Raw genomic sequence first — 21163 nt, forward strand, 5'->3', positions numbered from 1 at the left:
CAGTGCTTTTCTGTCGCTGGTGGAATAGAACGGATTTAAAAGGCACAAGAGAGACACAGCAGATCAAGATGGAAGATTCCAGAAGCTTCAAGAATCTAACACGTATATGTTTACCGTTAATATAAACAAAGATCTGAGTTGTAAATAACCTCACTATACTGTAGTTGATAAAGGTTCAAGGTTTACTCTTTAACTCATGTTAGTCACTGCTGTCTGAATTAGTTGACAGATATGTTTTTTTAATGCCCCTCCAGAGGGCAGGGTGGCTGACGGCTGATATCCATAAACTGTTGCTTCTGTAAAGCTACCAGAATGTTTGCAAATGGGTCAGAGTGGCTGCTAGCAGTAACACGGGTAAAATAAAATTAACCAAAGGTTCCATTAAAGGCAAGTCTAAAGTTAAGAGCTCAAACAGAGTGAGGAGAAAGAGATGTATTGATAGATACTAACTATTGCACAGAATCGGTAGATTGATTTGCTTGTTGGCTTGAGCTGTCAACATCGTCATCAGTTCGTTGAGAAGGAGATGGATGATATAGGAAGAACAGACTTTTAACAATAAAAAGGTGTGAAATGATTGCTTCCTCCCAGGAAATGTCATGCCAACTGCTTTTATTTCGCCTTAACAACCTACCAAAAAAACTGGATGAATCATGTCATGAGTCATGCGCGGGTCATATTTTGCCTGAAAATCAAAAGAAAGTTAAGAAGTTACATTCTATCAGGAAGACTCGCAGACTTGAGTGAAATTTAAGATGACATTTATTTGATGAATATAAAGCAGAAATGTAATGTCTTTGGCATAAGCCCCGTCTGGCGGTCCGAAGAAGTTGTACTCAGAACTGTCATATCCTGCCGGAGATAGAGGCAGGGGCGGGGAGCCTACCCCCGTGCAGGACGGGACTCAACTGGTGGTGGTGGGGTGGTGGAGGTTGCCGTGTTAGCACACTGAAACAGCAATGTGATAGATTGTGAGCGGACTTATAAAGCAATGGCCTACATGTGATTGGCTAGGAGTTACCTAGCTAATGGTGCGATGATGTACAGCTGCTAGTCTTCCCGTTAGAACTGCGCTGCGCTTACATTTTTTACTAAAGAAAATTAAGCCTAATTTTTATACCACTGAGATTTTGACATTATTTTAAAAACTATTAATTACATTTCCCAGACATTCTCAGTACTGTAATGCAATAAAATCTCTAAAAATGATATCTTATTTAAATTGCAAAGTATTCATGTCTTATGGTATTATTTGCTGTACTGCCTTTAATTTATACCAATATAAAAAAATTACTTTATAGCAGTACTGCAACTCTAATGCAATTCAGTATTGAGAATAATGACAATTAGTAATGTTAATTAGAAAATGAACTCAAAGGTAAAATACATGGATGTTATGGAAAAATTTAAAATGTGCCTAATTGACAAAGAAAATAACTTCACAATGCAAAACATCTTAATGGTACAAATTTTCTTTATGCAAAATAGGTTGATTCCTTATATATATATATATATATACTTTTTTTTTTTTTTTTTTGCCGAAATATGACATTTTCATGAGATTCACCCAAGTATTGTAGAATTGGGTCTTTCAGGTTGGTTGGAAACACCTTTAATGGAATATTACATGTTCAATACAAGTTGAGCTCAATTGACAGCATTTGTGACATATTATTGATTACTACAAAAATTTATTTTGACTTGTCCCTCCTTTTCTTTTGCGAAACGCAAAAATCTGTGTTACGGTGAGGCACTTACATTTACGCAATTTGGCAGACGCTTTTATCCAAAGCGACTTACAGTGCCCTTATCACAGGGACAGTCCCCCTGGAGTAACCTGGAGTTAAGTGCTTTGCTCAAGGAAACAATGGTGATGGCTGTGGGGATTGAACCAGCAACCTTATGCTTACCAGTTCAGTGCTTTAGTCCACTACGCCACCACCATTTACAATAAACAATACGCATGTAAACATGATTTTAGTGTGATAAAATCACTTACTAACCTTTTCTGTGCAAAGTTATAGGTAATTTTACAACTTCGCTGCCATGACGATGTAATGTCGATAAACCCTAAAATGACTTTAAAGGTGACAATTTAAACAACTTTACAGCTCAAATAATACATGAGTTTTAACAGTAGAATTAATGAAAGTGCTTTAATAACAATATAAGCTTCAAATTTCTGCTTTTAAACCCTCCAAAAATTGGCCCCATTCACTTCCATTGTAAGTGCCTTACTGTAACCTCGATTTGTGCTTTTTTAAAGAAAAGGAGGGACGAGTGTAAATTAATTTTTGTGGTAATCAACATTATGCCACAAATGCTGTTGATTGAGCTTAGCTTGTTTTGAACCCGGAATATTCCTGAAAGCACAGAATGTGACTAATCTTGACAGCAAACTAAGTTGTCACAAAGGTCAAGATTAATGTAAAAAAATTGGAGTCATTATTTACCATCCAAGTTCTCAAGTTATGACAGACATGTTTTCATTCAATCTTTTTAAGGATTTCGTCAACCAGATAGTTTTTCCAGCTCTATTGACTTGTCAAACGTCACTGTGAAGTCATGATTTGTTCAAACGGCTTTAGCCTAAATGCTGCATACTGAAAATAAGGCAGGTGAGAAAGCATTCTTGCGTCATGCTGCTTTATTAGCACTTTTATTCTCATTGAAAAAAGAAAGAAAGAAAAAAATGGTCCTGCAGCAATTAGGTCGTTCTCAGGTTCAAATCTGATCCGGTCTTAAGTCACGCACACCCAGCGGGGGCGTAATGGAATCCAGGGAAAGAGTCACTTGAGTGGGACACAATGTTTGCCCAGGGTTCACGGTTCACACCTCACACTACCATGCTAAAGGATCCATCAACTCTTCCAATATTTATATTTACTCACTTCCAATTAGCCACACCAAGTGGTGAAGTGATTTGGGTAATATTGGATGCAGGAAAAACTGTGTGCACGCCACTTTAAACCTGTGATGAAGCATCAGTGGTTTTCATTATTGGAAGTGGTAGACTGACATATCTGCTAATATTTGGTAAATTTGAGATTGTTGGCACTAGTTCTGTTGTTTTTCATCAACCTTGTCAATGGATACAGGACTTTTTCTTTGTTAATATTGAAGAAAAAAAAACTGTGTAAAAAAATTGTTTAATTATTAATTAAGCAGTAATAATAAAATATTAAATAATTCTTGATGATTTATTTTAAGCATACATCTAATTTGCTGATGTTAAATTGTCATATTTACAAAGCTCCCACGGTTATAGAAAATCTGGAAATATCAGAGAAGTTTAAAATAGTGATTTCCAGGCCTGGATAAGTCATGGCAATTAGTTATCAGAATCAGTTAATTGAAAAACCCATAGCCCTGTTGGCTGACCACAAATTTTCACAAATTTCTACATTACTGATTAATACTTCCATGAATACAGTTGTTTGAATGTGTCCCATTCTCCATTTATTCCAACTAAATTTTCCCAGGATTTCTGGGAAGTCAAGGTGATGATTTAAGACTGATGGGAACAAGCCGGGTGATGTGGGTAATTGGTGAACTTTGTTGAACCTGCCATTCCAAAGTGCAGATTTATAGACAGGAATGCCATTGATGTGCACCTGAACTCACTGAGTAAAAATGAGAGTGTGATGGTCCTGCTTATGAAAACCATCTGGACTTCCCATCTCTGGAACTCCATGTGTCGGCAAGAGGTAGTTTATATGTGCATGAGTCTATGTAAAATAAAAATAACAATTCCCAATTTAACACAGTTTGGATAAATGGTTAGTGGGTTTTATGAGTTCTTGTGTGTGCTTGGTGTATTTTTATGCTTATTAGAGTATCGCAGCATTAACTAAGCAACATGCTAACGCCAAACTCTCATTGAAATCAATTCATTTAGATGAGTTGAGTCTAGTAGTACAACGTACAGAGTTGCTGCCATTCCAGCATTCCATATCAGTCACTTATGCATGTCAGTTAGGAAGAGAGCTGCCTATGCAGATAGATAGCAAGGTAGCTCACTAGGTTTTGGAACAGTCTGTTAGACAGGAACTCACTGTTAGATGGTTTCCATTTCCGAGACCCATCTGTGAACCACGAGTGTTGCTTTGTGGTGACAGTGGCGTGTGTGGTGTGTTAGTGGAGCGTTTGGGTCAAGAGGTGGGGGCTGATATTGGAGAAGTGGTAATGGAGACCAAATACATTCCAAGAATTCTTCAGTTTGTCTGACGGAGAAGATGGATCTGGAGCTTAAAACTGTGTGAATGCTAAGAGAGATGGAGAGAACACTGCAGGAACACACAGAGAGAAGCAGCAGCAAGAACCAATGATAGATTAGAAAACACAAGATGACTGAAAGATTAATGTGTGAAGAGGTGGTGAAGGCATAAAAGACAGATCACTCCATTAGTGTCTCTCTCTCTAAAGGAGCATTAATCTAGTCACGTACATAATGCAACACTTTCTCACTGGAGCTGTTTTGCATATAGCCACAGTATGTTTTGGCTAACCAACAAAGAGCTGCTAAAGAATTAACTGAGGTTCAGTCATTCATTGTGAGAGAAAAACTTGAATTATTGTATTATTGATGGGTGAGATTTGTAAAATTAATTTGCAATACTAATTATTTTAATTGAAAAAGAAATTTTTTTTTATTATCTAATTTGTATTATTTGCCTTTTAATATAATTTAATATAATTTTACATTTTATATATATATATATATATATATATATATATATATATATATATATATATATATAATACTAGTATCATTTTAAATTAATAATAATTTATTATGAGAGACAAACTTGAATTATCTTAATCTAAATTAAAAAATCAAATAAAATACTATTATTAATTTTAATTCTAAGAGAAAAACTAATAAAATAAAATAAATAATAAAAGTATGTTATTTGTATTTTTAAATAAAAATAAATCAATATAAAATACAATTATTTAAATTGAACGAATTTGTATTTTAAAATTTTTTATTATTTGTTTTTCGTATCTTTTTTTAAAATGATTAATCCTAAGGAATGCCAAGCAACTACACAGCAACACGCTAACTAAGCTTAGATCACCATAGCAACAGCAAAGCAATGCCCTGGCAACTACCTTCAACACCCATCGTACTGGCAATGCTAAAAGTAGGTCTTCTTTCAGCTACAAGTAGAATGTAGTCGTTTAAGCTCCATGTAACAATAATGTATCATCTTACATTATTTGAATTGATTCCGCAGAATTCTGCTACAATCGGTAGGGATGCACCGATACTGATACTGGTATCGGAATCGGGTCCGATATTGCGCTCATGTACTGGTACTGGTACTCGTAAAAATGCTCCGATACCAAAAACCGATACCATCTGACATACGAGTGCCATTACCTAAACATTCAGAACACAGATTAAAATCACGTCATGTCCTAGTGAGATTATTTAACAGCAAAAGCTGTGATTTAATGAGATAGTTTGCACATGCAGCATTTTAAATGTGAGTGCTTGTGAATGTCTGGAGCCAGTGCTGTGCTGACAGAGAGACACAAACTGCTCATACCTTTAAGAGATCTTTGGCTCATACATGGAAAACACTATTATGAGCATCGCATACTCTGTAGCAGATGACAGCAGGCAGAGCGCTAATTCACTTTTTATCACGAGACATATACAGACTACATATTTATTTATTTAAATAGTAGCCTTTTGCGGTTTAATAATCTCTTTGAGTCACAATCCGGCTTTTCCGGATTGGGAATCTGCCATCATTACGTCAGAGCTCCTTGGTCATAACAACACAGAAACACTTCAAAATAAAAGCTCTACCAAAATAAAAGCTCAATTTATATACAAAAAGTACTACAGAAATAGATCACTACTGTATAGTTATGTAATATTCACTGTTATACTACTACTACTAATAATAATAATAATAAATCAATAGTAACTGTATTATATTTAAGCAATATCTCACATATGTGATGCTCTGAAAAAAAAATTCATGTTGAAAATTAATTGTTATACTTTCATTTGATTAAAGTTTTAATTTATTTATTTAAACACAGTTTTGATGATAAAATTGATATAAACTGCTGAGCGGTACTCGTTCTCAAAAAATATGTATTGGGACATCCCTAACAACACATTAAACACGTTCACACAAATTCCCTTCAGATTCCTCATGTCTCTGTCAGACTCTTACACACACTGACAGCAGTGTATAGAATTTTTCAGATTGTCCCTCGGACATCTCTGCCTCTTCTGATCTCCCATCAAACCCTCTTCCACCAATCCAAAGCACATCAGTTGGCTCCAGACAGGAAATAAACAGGTCGTGGAAGCATGCATTTGTCAGAATGGCTTCGGTTGACTTAACAGGTGGTGATGGGTCAGACGAGGCCTGGAGCGGTTTAATCAACTTTGAATAATTTCAATTGAAGTGATTTAATATAACCTTTTGTGCTTGTTTTGGGTGTAAAGCTTTTTGAGGGTCTGTAGATCTTTGTGTGATGGCTTGGCGCATTTGGTACCGTTTCAACCCAAAATGGTTGGTGACATTACCAATCATTTCCCCTGCGTGTCTGTGAATCTAAAAGCCCCAATGAAATTTTGTGATGAGTGCAGTTTTCTTCCCTATGTTGATGTATTCCCTGTTAAAACAGGAAGCTGGGTCGGGACATGTCAAAGGGCTTGTCTCTTTTGCTTCTTTAAATAGTCAACAGCCTTTAGTTTACGCTCCAGCCATGAACAATGACAAAAATGTGGATATTCCATTGAGTGCAAAATGTCATAAATATTTTTGGCCCATTTTCCAGGAAGAGAAAGTACATTTTAAATACATATATCTGCTAAAAGACAATTTTGTCAATGATTAGGAGGACACTAGCATATATATATAGCCTCAAAGCTATCAGACATGAACTATAAGCTACAAAGCAACAACTTTGATTTCATGGGGTCTTTCAGAAAGGCTCCAATGACAACATTTTGGTATATTTATAGTATATTTCAACTTTGGCTCAAACTGGGCGCCTAATGTGCCCTTAACTGTTCTGTTCTTGTTTTAGGTGGTGACCCCGATACGTGTGGGACAAACGTACGCCTACAGTCCTGCTTCTGATTCATCTCATGACCTCTACGACGTTCCTCCAATTCGTCCGCAGGGGGTGGGTGTCTCTTTTAAATCCTTACGTAACATATTGTACATACCCACACAGGTTTATGTTTACATGTATTTACATTGTCAACACCTGCACAGGTGTACGATATTCCCGCAAGCAAACAGACAGGACAGCAGAGCACTCCAAGATCCCAAGGCCTCTACGACACACCCCCTTCCCAAGACCTGCGATCAAAAGGACTCTATGATATACCACCACTGGCACATGGGGTATGCTTTGAATTTTTAACTCTTTAAAATCTATTGTTATCTTGATAATTAGAGGTGTTTGCTAAGACAATTACAGTTGGATTAGGGATTTGAGATGTTTTTGAACAAAAAAGTATTACATTTATCAGTGCTAATGGTCAAAAGTGTTGAAAAGACTCCTGGGAACATTATGCCGGACTGTCGGTGTGCAGACAAGTTTTTCCAGACACGAGGACAGTCCGCATCTATGTGTGTCATCTGCACATGCCTGACGATGCCATGCTAAAATAGTATCACAAAGTAGTCATAGTGCATATGCTTCGAACCATTTGTATGGGCGCATGGCCAAAAGAGTATACTTTGAAAGGCTGAGCGCTTCACCTTGCGAGAGACGCACGGAAAAACTAAGTATATACCCTTGCTTTTAAGCCTGAAACATACTCTGTTAGAGTACATGAGCGCAAATGCCTAAAATAAGATCAGTTTGTGGTGACATTGCGTTCTGAAAGATGTCAGACAACAAATAACGCAACACGAGTATATATAGCAGGTGTTAAAGCTAAAGTGTAACTTTTCAGTGTTTAAATTTTGCCAATGCAAGCTTAATATGCAGAGACAACTACTGTATAAGTAAGCCATTTGTGGGTTAATTTTATCAAAAACTGTAAACACAGTCTTTGTGATGCTATTAAAATGCCTCTGTTTGTTTGAGCGGCCCGTCAAGCCCAACAGAGTTACATTGAATCAACTAATGGTGAAACTGTATGTTTCTGGCCTTAAATATTTTCGTGTCTTGTGCTTGTATGCTTTTCCTTTGCTTGGATTTTAACAGAATTCTTGTTCTCACAGATGTACTCCACACCTCCAAGGAGCAACACTGCACAAGATGAAGGGAATTATGACTTTCCACAGCCTGTGAAGCACAAGCAAGAGGGTATATACGATGTTCCACCAACATCCCTCTCTAAAGCTTCCACATGCTCCAACTACGACTTCCCACCCAGCTCCGAGCCCATCTCACGAATGGGCATGATCGACAACAGCAATGGCATCTATGACGTTCCTGCAAGTCAGCTCGCCACGGGTGGATCTCAGGACTTGTACGATATCCCACGTGGAATGCCACAGTCTCACAACAGACTCGCTTCTGCTGAGAGGAACAGGAATAAGTGTGTCTACGATGTTCCTCCGACAGACGCTCGGTTGCTTGGCGATGTGACCGAAGGTGTCAACCGCTTGTCATTTTCCAGTACTGGAAGCACTCGCAGCAGCATGTCGACTTCCTCTTCTTCAGCCAGTTCCCCCGCTGAGGGTCGTCTGGCATTGGATCTAGACTCTGCGGTACAAAGGTTGGGTCGCCTCCAACAAGGTCTGGAGTCTTCTGTTTGTGCACTACAAACTCTTGCAGCTTCACCACACTGGCGAACATACAGCTTCATGGAGCGACACGCCAATGAATTTCGCGTTTTATTGGAGCGGGTCAAGGGTACACTTGCTGAGTTTCTCGTATTTGGACGTGGAACGGCGGCAAACGCCACTGCGTTGTCTGATCCAGGACTGCTTTCCAAGTTGCGACGCCAGTTGCAGCGTTTAGAAGATTCCCAGCAGATTCTTCATCAAACATACCAGACTCTAGAAAACAATAGCTGGGCGCTGAATATCCTGGCAACTGGCACCAAGCAACAGAGCAAGACTGATGAGCTAGAACGTTTTGTAATGGTGTCGCGAACATTGCCTGACGATGCCAAGCAGCTGGCGTCAACAATTGGGGGCAGTGCAGAGTTGCTTTTCCGAAGAGCACCAATTGAGGGTATTGTTCACCCCTTCACCTGCACTCCTACAGAGGAGGACAGTTACAGTGGCCAGACCAAACCTTTCCCTGTACCACACAACAAGGCAAACATGAACAGCGAGAAATGCGTTAAAAGCTGGATGGAAGATTACGATTATGTCCATCTGCAGGTGAGAATCACACTAAAGTTTAATTTCAGTGCCAGAAAGATTGTTCTTGAAACAAATGAAACTTAAATTTTTTATTAGCAGAGTTTGCTAAGGCAATCTGAACAAACCCTTTTGAGGTGTAACTATCCTGCACCGTTTGTGCCACAGACATGAATGATATCTCAAATCGGAAGGCTTGTGCTATTACTTTTCTAACTGTTGGACCCATGATGTTCGTTTAAACTATGAAAACCACTTAGAACACTTTAGCAACCATATAGCAAATATAAAGCAACATCTTGGCAGCATTTTTTTATTTTGCCTTCTATATTAATTCCAAATGTACCAATCAAATTGTAATAGGTCTGCCTCTTATGAAACCAGTTATAACTTACCAAAGAATTCATCAGGAAACCCATTGACGAAATCATTGCAAACACTGTGTGCAATATGTACTTTTAAGACACTTACAAAATCAGCTGTGAATTACATATAAGCATGTTATCATTACATGCTGTTGGGATTAAAACCACTAGCAAAGATTAAGCATGTACTTTATTTATTTATGTATTTATTTATTTGAATTTTTATCCCCTTTTCTCCCCAATTTGGAATGCCCAATTCCCACTACTAAGTAGGTCCTCGTGGTGGCGCGGTTACTCACCTCAATCCGGGTGGCGGAGGACAAGTCTCAGTTGCCTCCGCTTCTGAGACAGTCAATCCGCGCATCTTATCACGTGACTCGCTCTGCATGACACCGCGGAGACTCTCAGCATGTGGATGCTCATGCTATTCTCCGCGATCTACGCACAACTTACCACGCGCCTCATTGTGAGCAAGAACCACTAATCGCGACCACGAGGAGGTTACCCCATGTGACTCTACCCTCCCTAGCAACTGGGCCAATTTGGTTGCTTAGGAGACCTGGCTGAAGTCACTCAGCACACCCTGGATTCGAACTCGCGACTCCAGGGGTGGTAGTCAGAGTCAATACTCGTTGAGATACCCAGCCACCAGCCACCAGCACGCCCCCCACCCCCAAGCATGTACTTTAATCTCAAGCAGAAGAGAGAGAGACGATTGTAACAGTATAAGGACGGGCAAGGAGGAGGCAGGAACTAGCTGAACAGTAAACGTAAGGTTTAATGTTAAAACACAACATAAAACATAAACGAACAGACTCGCATGCAATGCGGCCGCGTGCGTGTCTCTCTCTCTCTCTCTCTCTCTCTCTCTCTCTTCCTCAAACTGCCGTCTCCGGCTGCCCCTTATTTCGCTCTCCCGCTGATCAGCTGATTCAGCGCCGGCCGTGCTCCATCACTGCCCGGCCACGCCCTCTTCTTCGTCACAACAATATTCAGTGATTTTTTTTTTAAGAAAAAAATGATTGCACTGACATTTGAGTTAATGAAGCTAATCAAAAGCATTATTTAAGGGATTTGTTGAATATTTAGAAGTGCTAATTCACTCATTATCATTGCAGGGAAAAGATGAATTTGAACGACGACAGAAGGAACTTTTGGAGAAGGAGAACATTATGAAACAGAACAAAGTCCAACTTGGCCAAGAACAGGTATGCGATGTTAATGTTAAAGATCTGGACATTTCTTCTAGGATAACTTGCAAGGCAGATGGTTCCTGTTGCATGTAAACTAAAACATTAAGCAGTTTATTCTGTGGTTGTACTGTACATACAGTGAGGTCCAGAAGTCTTAGACCATATTGAAAATATGTTTTGTTTTTTTTGTTTTTTCCATCTACATCTGGAAACTAAATTTTAGGATTTTGGAAACATTAAAATGACTGTAAAAAGTGGCCCAATGTACCTTAATTCACCCTAAGATTCTGCACCATTTCTAGGTCACTAATCAAATAAGCACATTTGTGTCATTGGCCATGTTAACTCCTTAACAGATCAGATCTTCTTCCTTCTGTCAAAGCACAATAAGATGTTCTTTGGAACATTCTCAAATCATTCTGGATCATAACAGGTTTTGCCCAAACTAAGAAGTTCTGAAATACATGTTGATTTTTCAATTCAACATTTCACTCAAATTGTTATGCTGATAATATGTAATGAAAAAATGGTAATAGTGGTCTCAGACTTTTGGACCCTTCTGTGCATCTCATGTGGATGGTGTCCAACTCAAAAGCCAGAAAACGTATTTAAAATATGTACAATACAGAGGCATTGGTTCACCAGATATGAACCATTTTTATTCAGTTTTGATTCTTTATTTTAATGATCTTTGTAATAGTTCTAACTCTAAATCTCTTCATCTTCCCTAACAGCTGAACCAGTTTAAACAGCTTGAACAGGAAGTGATCAAACCGGTTGAGAATGACATCAACAAGTGGATCACCCACCAACATTCAACAGGCTCCTCCTCCTCTTCAGACTCCTCCTCCAATTTCTCCACAGGGGGTGCAGCTCCGGGGTGTTTGCGTGATCGACAGCTGTTGGGCTTCTATACAGACCAATGCGAACAGCACTTTGTGACTCTTCTAAATGCAGTGGATGCTTTTTTCGGCTGCGTAAAAGCCGGACAACCTCCACGAATCTTCGTTGCACATGGAAAATTTGTCATTCTTAGCGCCCACAAGCTTGTATTTATCGGGGACACACTGTCGAGACAGGCTTCGACACCAGAAGTTGCGAATCGCGTCATGAACTTAAGTAACGTGCTGTGTGAGATGCTGAAGACAGTCGTGGGTGCCACCAAGATGGCTGCCCTTCACTACCCCAACACAGATGCAGTGCAGGAAATGGTCGACCGTGTGACGGACCTCTCGCACTTAGCGCAACAATTTAAAGTGCAGCTCTCACAGATGGCTGGATTGTGATGTCATCATGACGTCACCAACATTAGAACAAGGACTGTTTTGTAACATGCATATTTATATACGTCCTCATGTAGATGCATACATTGTAAATAGTTATGCTCTCTTCTCTGTAAATATTTGGCTCTATATTTTCATGTAGATTTGTTTTATATTATAATATTATTAACTGTATGAATAGACATGATTTTGAGACTTGCGTTTGTAAAGTGAAAACTTAACATTCCTGATCTTGTGTGTATTAGGCACCTTATAAATTGTCATTAACTGCTTTTTATTGCTTATTTTTAATTATTGCTTATTGTTGAATGCCAGTACTTTACAAAATGAAAGTAGTTGTTTTTTTGTACATTTACTGCCGAAAGTACAGTCTGAACAAAGTAAAATAAAATTGTATTTCGCTTATTTCTATGAATTGTTTCACTTGTTTGTTTTTGTATCTTGGTGGATAAATCTCACAAAAAATCATATTACAAAAACATGCTCACAAAACTCATATTTCACCCTCAAATAAAAAGGAATAACTGATATTTTGCTTAAGGAAAATTTAAGCCTATTTTAGGACCATTCAGATTTTTTGCATTGCGACATTATTTAGAAAAAAATTGTTTTTTTACATTTATGCTCATTTAAATAATACAATAAAATATTGTAATATAGTAATGAAAATTAAATTAGATAATTGAGAATAATGGCAACAGGTCAAACATCGCTTAATTGTGAAATGCGCTTAATTGTCATGAAAATAATGTCTATGCTCACACAGACACACACACATATATATATATATATATATATATATATATATATATATATATATATATATGTGTATATATATATATATATATATATATATATATATATACACTGTGTATATTACGGAAGCCCTGAACCGTAAGGTGGAAAAAAAAAAATAACGGTGAAAAAATAAATAAATAGTGTCTCAGTTCCTTCCTGAGCCTAAATCTTAAATTGTTTTCTCTCTTCCTAAAATGTTTTTCTCTCTCTTCAAAAAAATGCATGCAGTACCAACCTTGGCCACCAGGTGCTACTATCAGTAAACGTAATCTTATGCTTTTAATGCTTTCTCTGTTGCTATATATCTGAATAATACATTTATTATTTATTTAAGGGTTTGCAAACCTTAATCAAGACAAAATCAAGTTATGTTTGATATGGCATTCGTTGTTGTGTAACAACTGGAGTTAATTTTTTGTTTGAAATTGTTGGTCTTTCTCAACCATCTATGCCGTTTGCTCAGTGTTACATGGTGGAAGCGAAGGAATGTATTGAGGAAAACGGGAAACATGGAGAAATTATTATTATGTCTGTCTTTTTGAAGTGTTAGGGGTACATTTTTTTTCACTGTTATTTTATTTATTTTTTTCACCTTGCGGTTCAGGGCTTCCATAGTGTGTGTGTGTGTGTGTGTGTGTGTGTGTGTGTATGTATATATATATATATATATATATATATATATATATATATATATATATATATATATACACTATATTGCCAAAAGTATTCGCTCATCTGCCTTTAGACGCATATGAACTTAAGTGACATCCCATTCTTAATCCATAGGGTTTAATATGACGTCTGCCCACCCTTTGCAGCTATAACAGCTTCAACTCTTCTGGGAAGGCTTTCCACAAGGTTTAGGAGTGTGTTTATGGGAATTTTTGACCATTCTTCCAGAAGCGCATTTGTGAGGTCAGACACTGATGTTGGACGAGAAGGCCTGGCTTGCAGTCTTCGCTCTAATTCATCCCAAAGGTGCTCTATCGGGTTGAAGTCAGGACTCTGTGCAGGCCAGTCAAGTTCTTCCACACCAAACTCGCTCATCCATGTCTTTATGGACCTTGCTTTGTGCACTGGTGCGCAGTCATGTTGGAACAGGAAGGGACCATCCCCAAACTGTTCCCACAAAGTTGGGAGCATGGAATTGTCCAAAATCTCTTGGTATGCTGAAGCATTCAGAGTTCCTTTCACTAGAACTAAGGGGCCAAGCCCAGCTCCTGAAAAACAACCCCACACCATAATCCCCCCTCCACCAAATTTCAGAGTTGGCACAATGCAGTCAGACAAGTACCGTTCTCCTGGCAACCGCCAAACCCAGACTCGTCCATCAGATTGCCAGATGGAGAAGCGTGATTCGTCACTCCAGAGAACGTGTCTCCACTTCTCTAGAGTCCAGTGGCGGCATGCTTTACACCACTTGGCTTGGATGCAGCTTCTCGGCCATGGAAACCCACTCCATGAAGCTCTCTACGCACTGTTCTTGAGCTAATCTGAAGGCCACATGAACTTTGGAGGTCTGTAGCGATTGACTCTGCAGAAAGTTGGCGACCTCTGCGCACTATGCGCCTCAGCATCTGCTGACCCCGCTCTGTCATTTTACGTGGCGTAAACGAGTTGCTGTCATTCCCAATTGCTTCCACTTTGTTATAATACCACTGACAGTTGACTGTGGAATATTTAGTAGCGAGGAAATTTCACGACTGGACTTGTTGCACAGGTGGCATCCTATCACAGTACCACGCTGGAATTCACTGAGCTCCTGAGAGTGGCCCATTCTTTCACAAATGTTTGTAGAAGCAGTCTGCATGCCTAGGTGCTTCATTTTATACACCTGTGGCCATGGAAGTGATTGGAACACCTGAATTCAATTATTTGGATGGGTGAGCGAATACTTTTGGCAATATAGTGTATATTTTTTTTTTTTTTTTTTTTTTTTTTGCCCCTGTGACTTTTTCATGAGATTCACCTTGGTATCAGTGGAAAAAAAAAAAAAAACATGAAGAAAAACCAAGTTAAATGAAAGTGTAATCTGACTGCAGCAAGGAAGACACTTTCCCAGGAGAATTTGCCCAGCTATTCACATAACTGAATATCCCACCAATATATAATTCCCAAAGTATTATCAGATGATCCAATTGAACAGAGATAATCTGATAAAAAAAGACCTTAGATGGATGCAAAGCTTCCCAAGCCACCTCTTTGGCCTTGGTAATACTTTCCATTCCACGCGGTAATGAAATAAGAATTTATCATCGCTCATGTGGGCTAGAGGAGATGATGAGAGGCCATGCTAAGGGGATTGAAGGGTAGGTCGAGCAGGGCCTGCAGAGAAGTGCCACACCAGATTAGCATTAGCATTAACCTGCTGAACCATTGTCAGGCGCATGGTAAAAACATCACATGTCTGCACAATCTAATTCAGTAGAATTTGTATTGAGCTGTCTCATCTAAGAGCCCTTAAAATGCAAGTTACAGTTCTTTTAACTGTCTTTAACAGATGTATAAATCTCACAGATGGCACATGTTGCAAAGTAGCATGTGGTTAGATGAGAACATTGCTTCTTGAAGGGCATTAGCTCATGTAGCAGGTGCTCTGTGGCTTTTTGCAGCTGTGCAACCAGTTTCACCAAACATTACAGCTGTAAATGTTTGATGGATCATCCAATGGACACTGCAGTCTGATGGCAGATATATTTATTCCATAGAGCAGCACTATTAATACACTGGAACGTTTTTTGCAAACAAAAGAATCACTCAAAATCTTACTCAAAGTCCACCTACAAGAATAACTGTGGTAACGTGAAACCTGATTTTTGCAAAAAGTTGGCCCACCTCAAATGGACTATTCAGACAAATTTACAGCTCACATAAACCTTTCTACTAAAGAATTACCAAATACACTTAAATGAGTGGTGCAACTTCTTCAAACAAGAAATTGGTCGAGTTGAAACAACTATATTTCACATAACAACACTGACGTTCATAATGAATGTAGACTGTGGTTTTCCATTATGCGAGTTCACGATATATAACACAAGACACCTGCTTACCTAGCTAGTGTATGTATCACTGCACACTGCACCCATAAAGGGCAAATACTGATAAGAAGGATGCCATTAAATAAACATGCATAATATCTCAGCTCTGTATGTCACGGTCCTGTCACTTTGTCAGGTTGGATTTTTGTCTGACGGGACCATGACAGCATCACCCCATGTCATCTCGTGTTTCGTGTCCTGTCTTTGTGTTGAGTGCACAGGTCCAGGTATGAGTTACCGGGTAATCTTCGGTAATGTCAAGGTCCTGTCACGGTCCTGTCACTCTGTCAGGTTGGGGTTTTTGTCTGACGGGACTGTGACATCATCGTTCCCTGTCTGTCTTGCGTTTCACGTACATTCTTTGTGTGAGCGCACGGGTCCGGTTGTGTTACTGCAGTGTGTCTGCGGACCGTGGACATTAACACTTTTCACCTGTCAATCATTTTGCTCTTTCTCATTTGAAGCGGATCGTTGAGGTCTGATTCATAATGTTTGTCAGTTGAGGGCGCTATTGTGCCACTGTTGAATTTGACAGCCACAGGAACATACAATACTGCTCTTTTGCTCAGTTTTGGTCTCAAAATTATCTTTGGAGGGTGAGATTTTGGAATGAGGGGGCGTGGCTAATTCAATGGCTCAGTCACGTAAAAGCTTCAGAACGCTTAGACTGTTTACAGCACCTTTAAGTCCTTTTTTACTCTAATTATCCACTTTCACTTTTACATCTGAAAGTCACATGTGGTGCCAGTTGAGTTTCACTTTCACATCTGAAAGTGAAAGTTAAAGTGGAGATTTAGAGTAAAAAGGACTTAAATATTGTTCTGTTTCTCACCCACACCTATTATATTGCTACTGAAGATATGGATTTAAACACTGGAGTTGTATGGATTACTCCTATGTTTCCTGTATGTAATTTTTGGAGCTACAAAATGTCTGACCACCATTTACTTGCATTGTATGTACCTACAGAGCTGAGATATTCTTCTAAAAATCTTTGTTTGTGTTCTGTAGAAAAAGAAAGTTATACATGGGATGTCATGAGGGTGAGTAAATGACGAAAGAATTTTTTATTTTTGGGTGAACTATCCTTTTAAGCATAATCGGTGTAAGATCGTGCATGTAAACACACACACTGAAAACGTGTCCTTAAATTTATTATGCCATAACTTGTTTATGAAAGCAATGATTCTTACAAAAAAGTGCTTTGGCAGTACCATGATATAGTCTCACATGGTAATACCATGGTACTTTGATATATACTATGGTATTTACATGTTACTCCAAGGTTCATCCAAGAATATTATGGTACTTTTTTGAAAGCGAAGGCATTGCACATCGTACCAAACAACCAGGGCCGTAGCTAGGCATTCTGGGCCCCTTAAATCAATATTACTGGAACTGTTGTGGGCCCTCAGAAACATTCCCACCTTTCACTCATTATCCGACCCTGCTAACAACAACATTTAGCCATGAACATATTCAAAACATAGTCAACCTCTTGTACTTTATTGCTTAATAATAAATTGTCAAGTTTTTTTTTTTTTTTTGTCATTCCTTTGCACTTTTATAACTTTTTTCCTCTAAAGAAAGTCTGGTCTGTCAGGATGGGTAATGGATGTTAACAATCTCATGGGGAACGAAAAGAATGCCAACCGCTTTCAACCGGCAAATTGAAAAAAGCCTCAGTATCCACTGACTGGCACTTACACGTAATTAACTATTTATACTTCTTCCGCATTTAGGACTTAGTTGCTCCTCAGGGGGGAATAACAGAGGAGAAAACCTTTTGAAAAAGTTTCATTAAACATGGAGAGAGAGCGGTAAATTCTTCTTACCATAACTCTCTCTAAACCATTTCCTAGTGATTTATCTTCCTCCTATAATGGCATTCGGGTGAGTTCTGTGGTGTTGGACTTGTCTTGAGTCGGATCTGTGCTGAATTAAAGAGACTGTGGTGGGAGGGGTGAGTTATACAATTGATGCTTCACAGCTAACCCTAAATAAGTCAAAGTACCATTTCTGAACAACCAGATAGTCGCTACTACAGACACTCCTGCAAGTGAACTCAAACAACACATTTCACTTTAATGGTGCAGTATACAGAATACTAAAGGCTCATAAATATTTCTGTAAGTAAATATGTATATGTACTGTCTATAGGTGCAAATATAGCACCTTGAAATTAGGACATGATTGCTGCATCCCAATTAATACACAATAGATCTTAAATCCCGAAAGTGTCTAGATAATATTCTATTTCTGGATGATTTTCAAAGTGAGAATCCATTCATCATTTTTTAGTTAATACTGCCCACAAGCACTTGCGCTACATAAAAGTAGGAGTTTGTGATGGTTCCCTTTTGACTTTTAGTTGTTGAAAAATAGCGAAAAATGCAAGCCAAAGCTGTTGCATGCACCTAAAAGTTAAAAGTCAACATAAAACACCATTCGCAACCCACTTCCTATGTCTGTAATTTGATTTATTTCTGAATAAAGTAAAAAAAAAAAAAAAGACACTAAAGTACACACACCTTAGATTTCGAGGTGCAAGTTATGGCATAAATATATGCAGTTATAATATATTTATATTTTTCTGTATTTCTGAAAAAATCAGCATATTCAGCAAGAAATTACGTAGGCTTGGACATGATTTTATCCATTGTAAAATGGAAAACAAAATGCAAAAAAGTTGTTTACAGTGTACAGTGTGACATCACAATGTGGAGGAAGTAGAGAACGAGTCGTTTTGGCAGTTTGGTTCTGTTTAGTTCTGAAACGTACAGTATCATACTGTGATGAGGAAGGCGTGGCCAGGCCATGAGGGTACACGGCCGGCGCTAAATCAGCTGATCAGCGGGACAGCGAGATAAAGGGGAGCCGGAGACGACAGTTCAAGAGAGAGAGAGAGAGAGACGCACGCGGCCGCGCTGCATGTGTGTCAACGTTCCTTTATGTTTTATGTTGTTTTAAAGAGCACCTATTATGGTTTTTCAAATATTACCTTTCATGTGGTGTGTTATATAGCTGTTTGTGAATGTAAAAAAGTCTGCAAAGTTTCACAAATCGAAGTGCACGACCAGTGTTGTTATTGACTCACAAAAGAAAGAACCGATTCTTAACACCTGAAACGAGTCGTTAGTAATTCCAGACTTACTTCCTGTACTAACCTATGTAATTTGGTAACAAAAAACCCACCTCTGGTCTTCATTGGCTGCTCGCGAACAGCTTTGACCCGCCCTCAAACACTACTCTAAGCGGTAGACCAATCACAACAGACTGGGACATCTGACCAATCAGAGCAGAGTAGGCTCTCTGAATGAATCCTTTAGAACGGATCATTGAACGAGTCGTTTTTGACACTGGGAAAAAAAGGTAATGGTGCAATTTAAATTATGAGCAAATTAAAGTGTTTTTTGACCTTGGATGCATGTAAATCTATTGTATGAGACCTTTAAAACAAAATTAGCCACGTTTAAAAACCATAATAGGTGCTCTTTAAGTTAATTTATATCATTAAACTTTACGTTTATTGTTCAGCCGGTTCCCGCCTCCTCCTACCTGTTACAGTGGTGCCGAAACCCAGGAGGCAGGAGGGATGCGCTGTCGCAGAGTCCTCGCCACTGCCATCCGCCCAAAGGAGCAGCCATGGCCATCTGCCAGGGGACGGAGGAGTAGCTGCCGGCCGCTGAGAGCCGGAGGAACCACTGCTGTCCGCCAAGAAGGGGAGGAGCGGTTCCATCCACCAAGTTTTCTCTCTCTCCTTTCTCTCTTGCTCACCCTTTCCCTCTCCCCACGCCTCCCCTCGTCTCACCCCAGGTTCACAGAAGGCGGGGTGGACCACCAGCTGGAAAGGCCGGAAGGGCAGCGTCTCCCCTCCAGAGATGGGGTGGGGGGGGGTTGTAGGTCAGTCCGGTGGTTCCCCGGCTTGAATCTGGTGGAGGAGGAGTGTGACGAGGAGGAGGGCGTGGCCAAGCAATGAGGGTGCACGGCTGGCACTGAATCAGCTGATCAGCGGGAGAGCAAAATAAATAGATACCAGTTCAAGACAGACTACACATACGTTTCAAAATTACCAATTGATTCTTCAGGAGAAAACCTTTTTTTTTTCTTTACTGAGGAATAAATGACTGAGTACGCCGTCAATGCTTAAAACATTCTCAAATACTTTCAAACACTTGTACTGAACCCTGACATTGACATGGAACAGCAGAATGCATTGCCAAATGTTGTGAAAAAGCCAATATTGCGGTAACCTGCTTCGGATGTGTCACAAACAATAACAGCATAAGTCTGTAGTGCTTATGTTGCAACCCTGTTACAGAAAAGTGACAGTCAGGTGGAGAAATAGAAAAATTATAAATGGAGGGTCTGACCTGTGAATACAGGGGTGAGCAGAGCAGTTCTGGCGATGTCATTTCCGTGGCTTACCACAACCATTTCCTGCTAAGTATTCTAAGGCCTCAAAATTACAGCTTGGTGCATGGTACTGACTTGCCTTCCTCTTTCATTTTATAGAAGTCTTAAACTTTTGCTAGGCAACCCTCTCTTTAAAAATTTTTACTGACAATTTATGCAAAAGTAAATACATCTTTGTAATGCATGTCTTGTGAAATGCTAATGGTCAGGTTTCTCTAGCTTCCTTTATTGGCTTTAACCAGCATATACTTTATATAGTAGCATGTTATAAATTAAAATATATGGAGAAAAGACCCTGCACTCTCTTTAAAAAATACAGAAGCGTCTGCTACTGATCAATGCAGCTGCACACACTAAAGGCGGCAAATGTTGCTGATTAACAACCGTTCCTATGAGAATTCTCTATTTTTCCTCAAGGGGGCGCTTGATGGCCCAGAGAGCAAATGCTCCAATCAGTCACATTCCCATTTCTGGACGTTTCGTGTCTTGTTGGAGACATTTGAGCACTGAGAAGTATATTTTAAATTAATTTATACTTAATATTAACATCTGGACTACAAATTATATATTGATTAAATGAAATGCATTTTCCAGTAAACATAAACGAATGTGATTGGTCCATCGTAAACAGCGATGAGAAAAGTAACAGATACCATGTGATAATGTATCTTATGCGCTTGCATGTTTTGGGGTCCCAAAACTGTAACATCTTGCCTTATCTTTTGAAATGTGTGGGCCCTAATTGATTAAATACCATAAACC

The 21163-nt window shown here is 39.0% G+C and overlaps 1 protein-coding gene and 1 long non-coding RNA gene across 3 annotated transcripts in view; one reads left to right on the top strand and one right to left on the bottom strand.

Moving 5' to 3' along the window:
- The window catches only part of LOC127420861 (enhancer of filamentation 1-like), a 43608-nt gene extending 31051 nt beyond the window's left edge, over positions 1-12557 (top strand). For both annotated transcript variants that reach the window (XM_051663443.1, XM_051663442.1), the window contains exons 3-7: positions 7063-7161; positions 7254-7385; positions 8214-9326; positions 10789-10878; positions 11598-12557. In XM_051663443.1, coding sequence (XP_051519403.1) covers positions 7063-7161; positions 7254-7385; positions 8214-9326; positions 10789-10878; positions 11598-12149 — 1986 coding nt within the window. In that variant the 3' untranslated portion in view covers positions 12150-12557. The remainder of the gene's footprint in view (positions 1-7062; positions 7162-7253; positions 7386-8213; positions 9327-10788; positions 10879-11597) is intronic.
- On the bottom strand, positions 129-20383 carry LOC127420908 (uncharacterized). Its single transcript, XR_007893892.1, has 3 exons — positions 20359-20383; positions 4056-4286; positions 129-948 (listed from the first exon to the last, which is right to left on the bottom strand). It is a non-coding gene; the product is annotated as an uncharacterized LOC127420908 (long non-coding RNA).
- Between the last annotated feature and the right edge of the window lie 780 nt (positions 20384-21163).

Source organism: Myxocyprinus asiaticus, chromosome 30 (assembly GCF_019703515.2).
Source record: "Myxocyprinus asiaticus isolate MX2 ecotype Aquarium Trade chromosome 30, UBuf_Myxa_2, whole genome shotgun sequence".
NCBI classification, from domain to species: Eukaryota; Metazoa; Chordata; class Actinopteri; order Cypriniformes; family Catostomidae; genus Myxocyprinus; species Myxocyprinus asiaticus.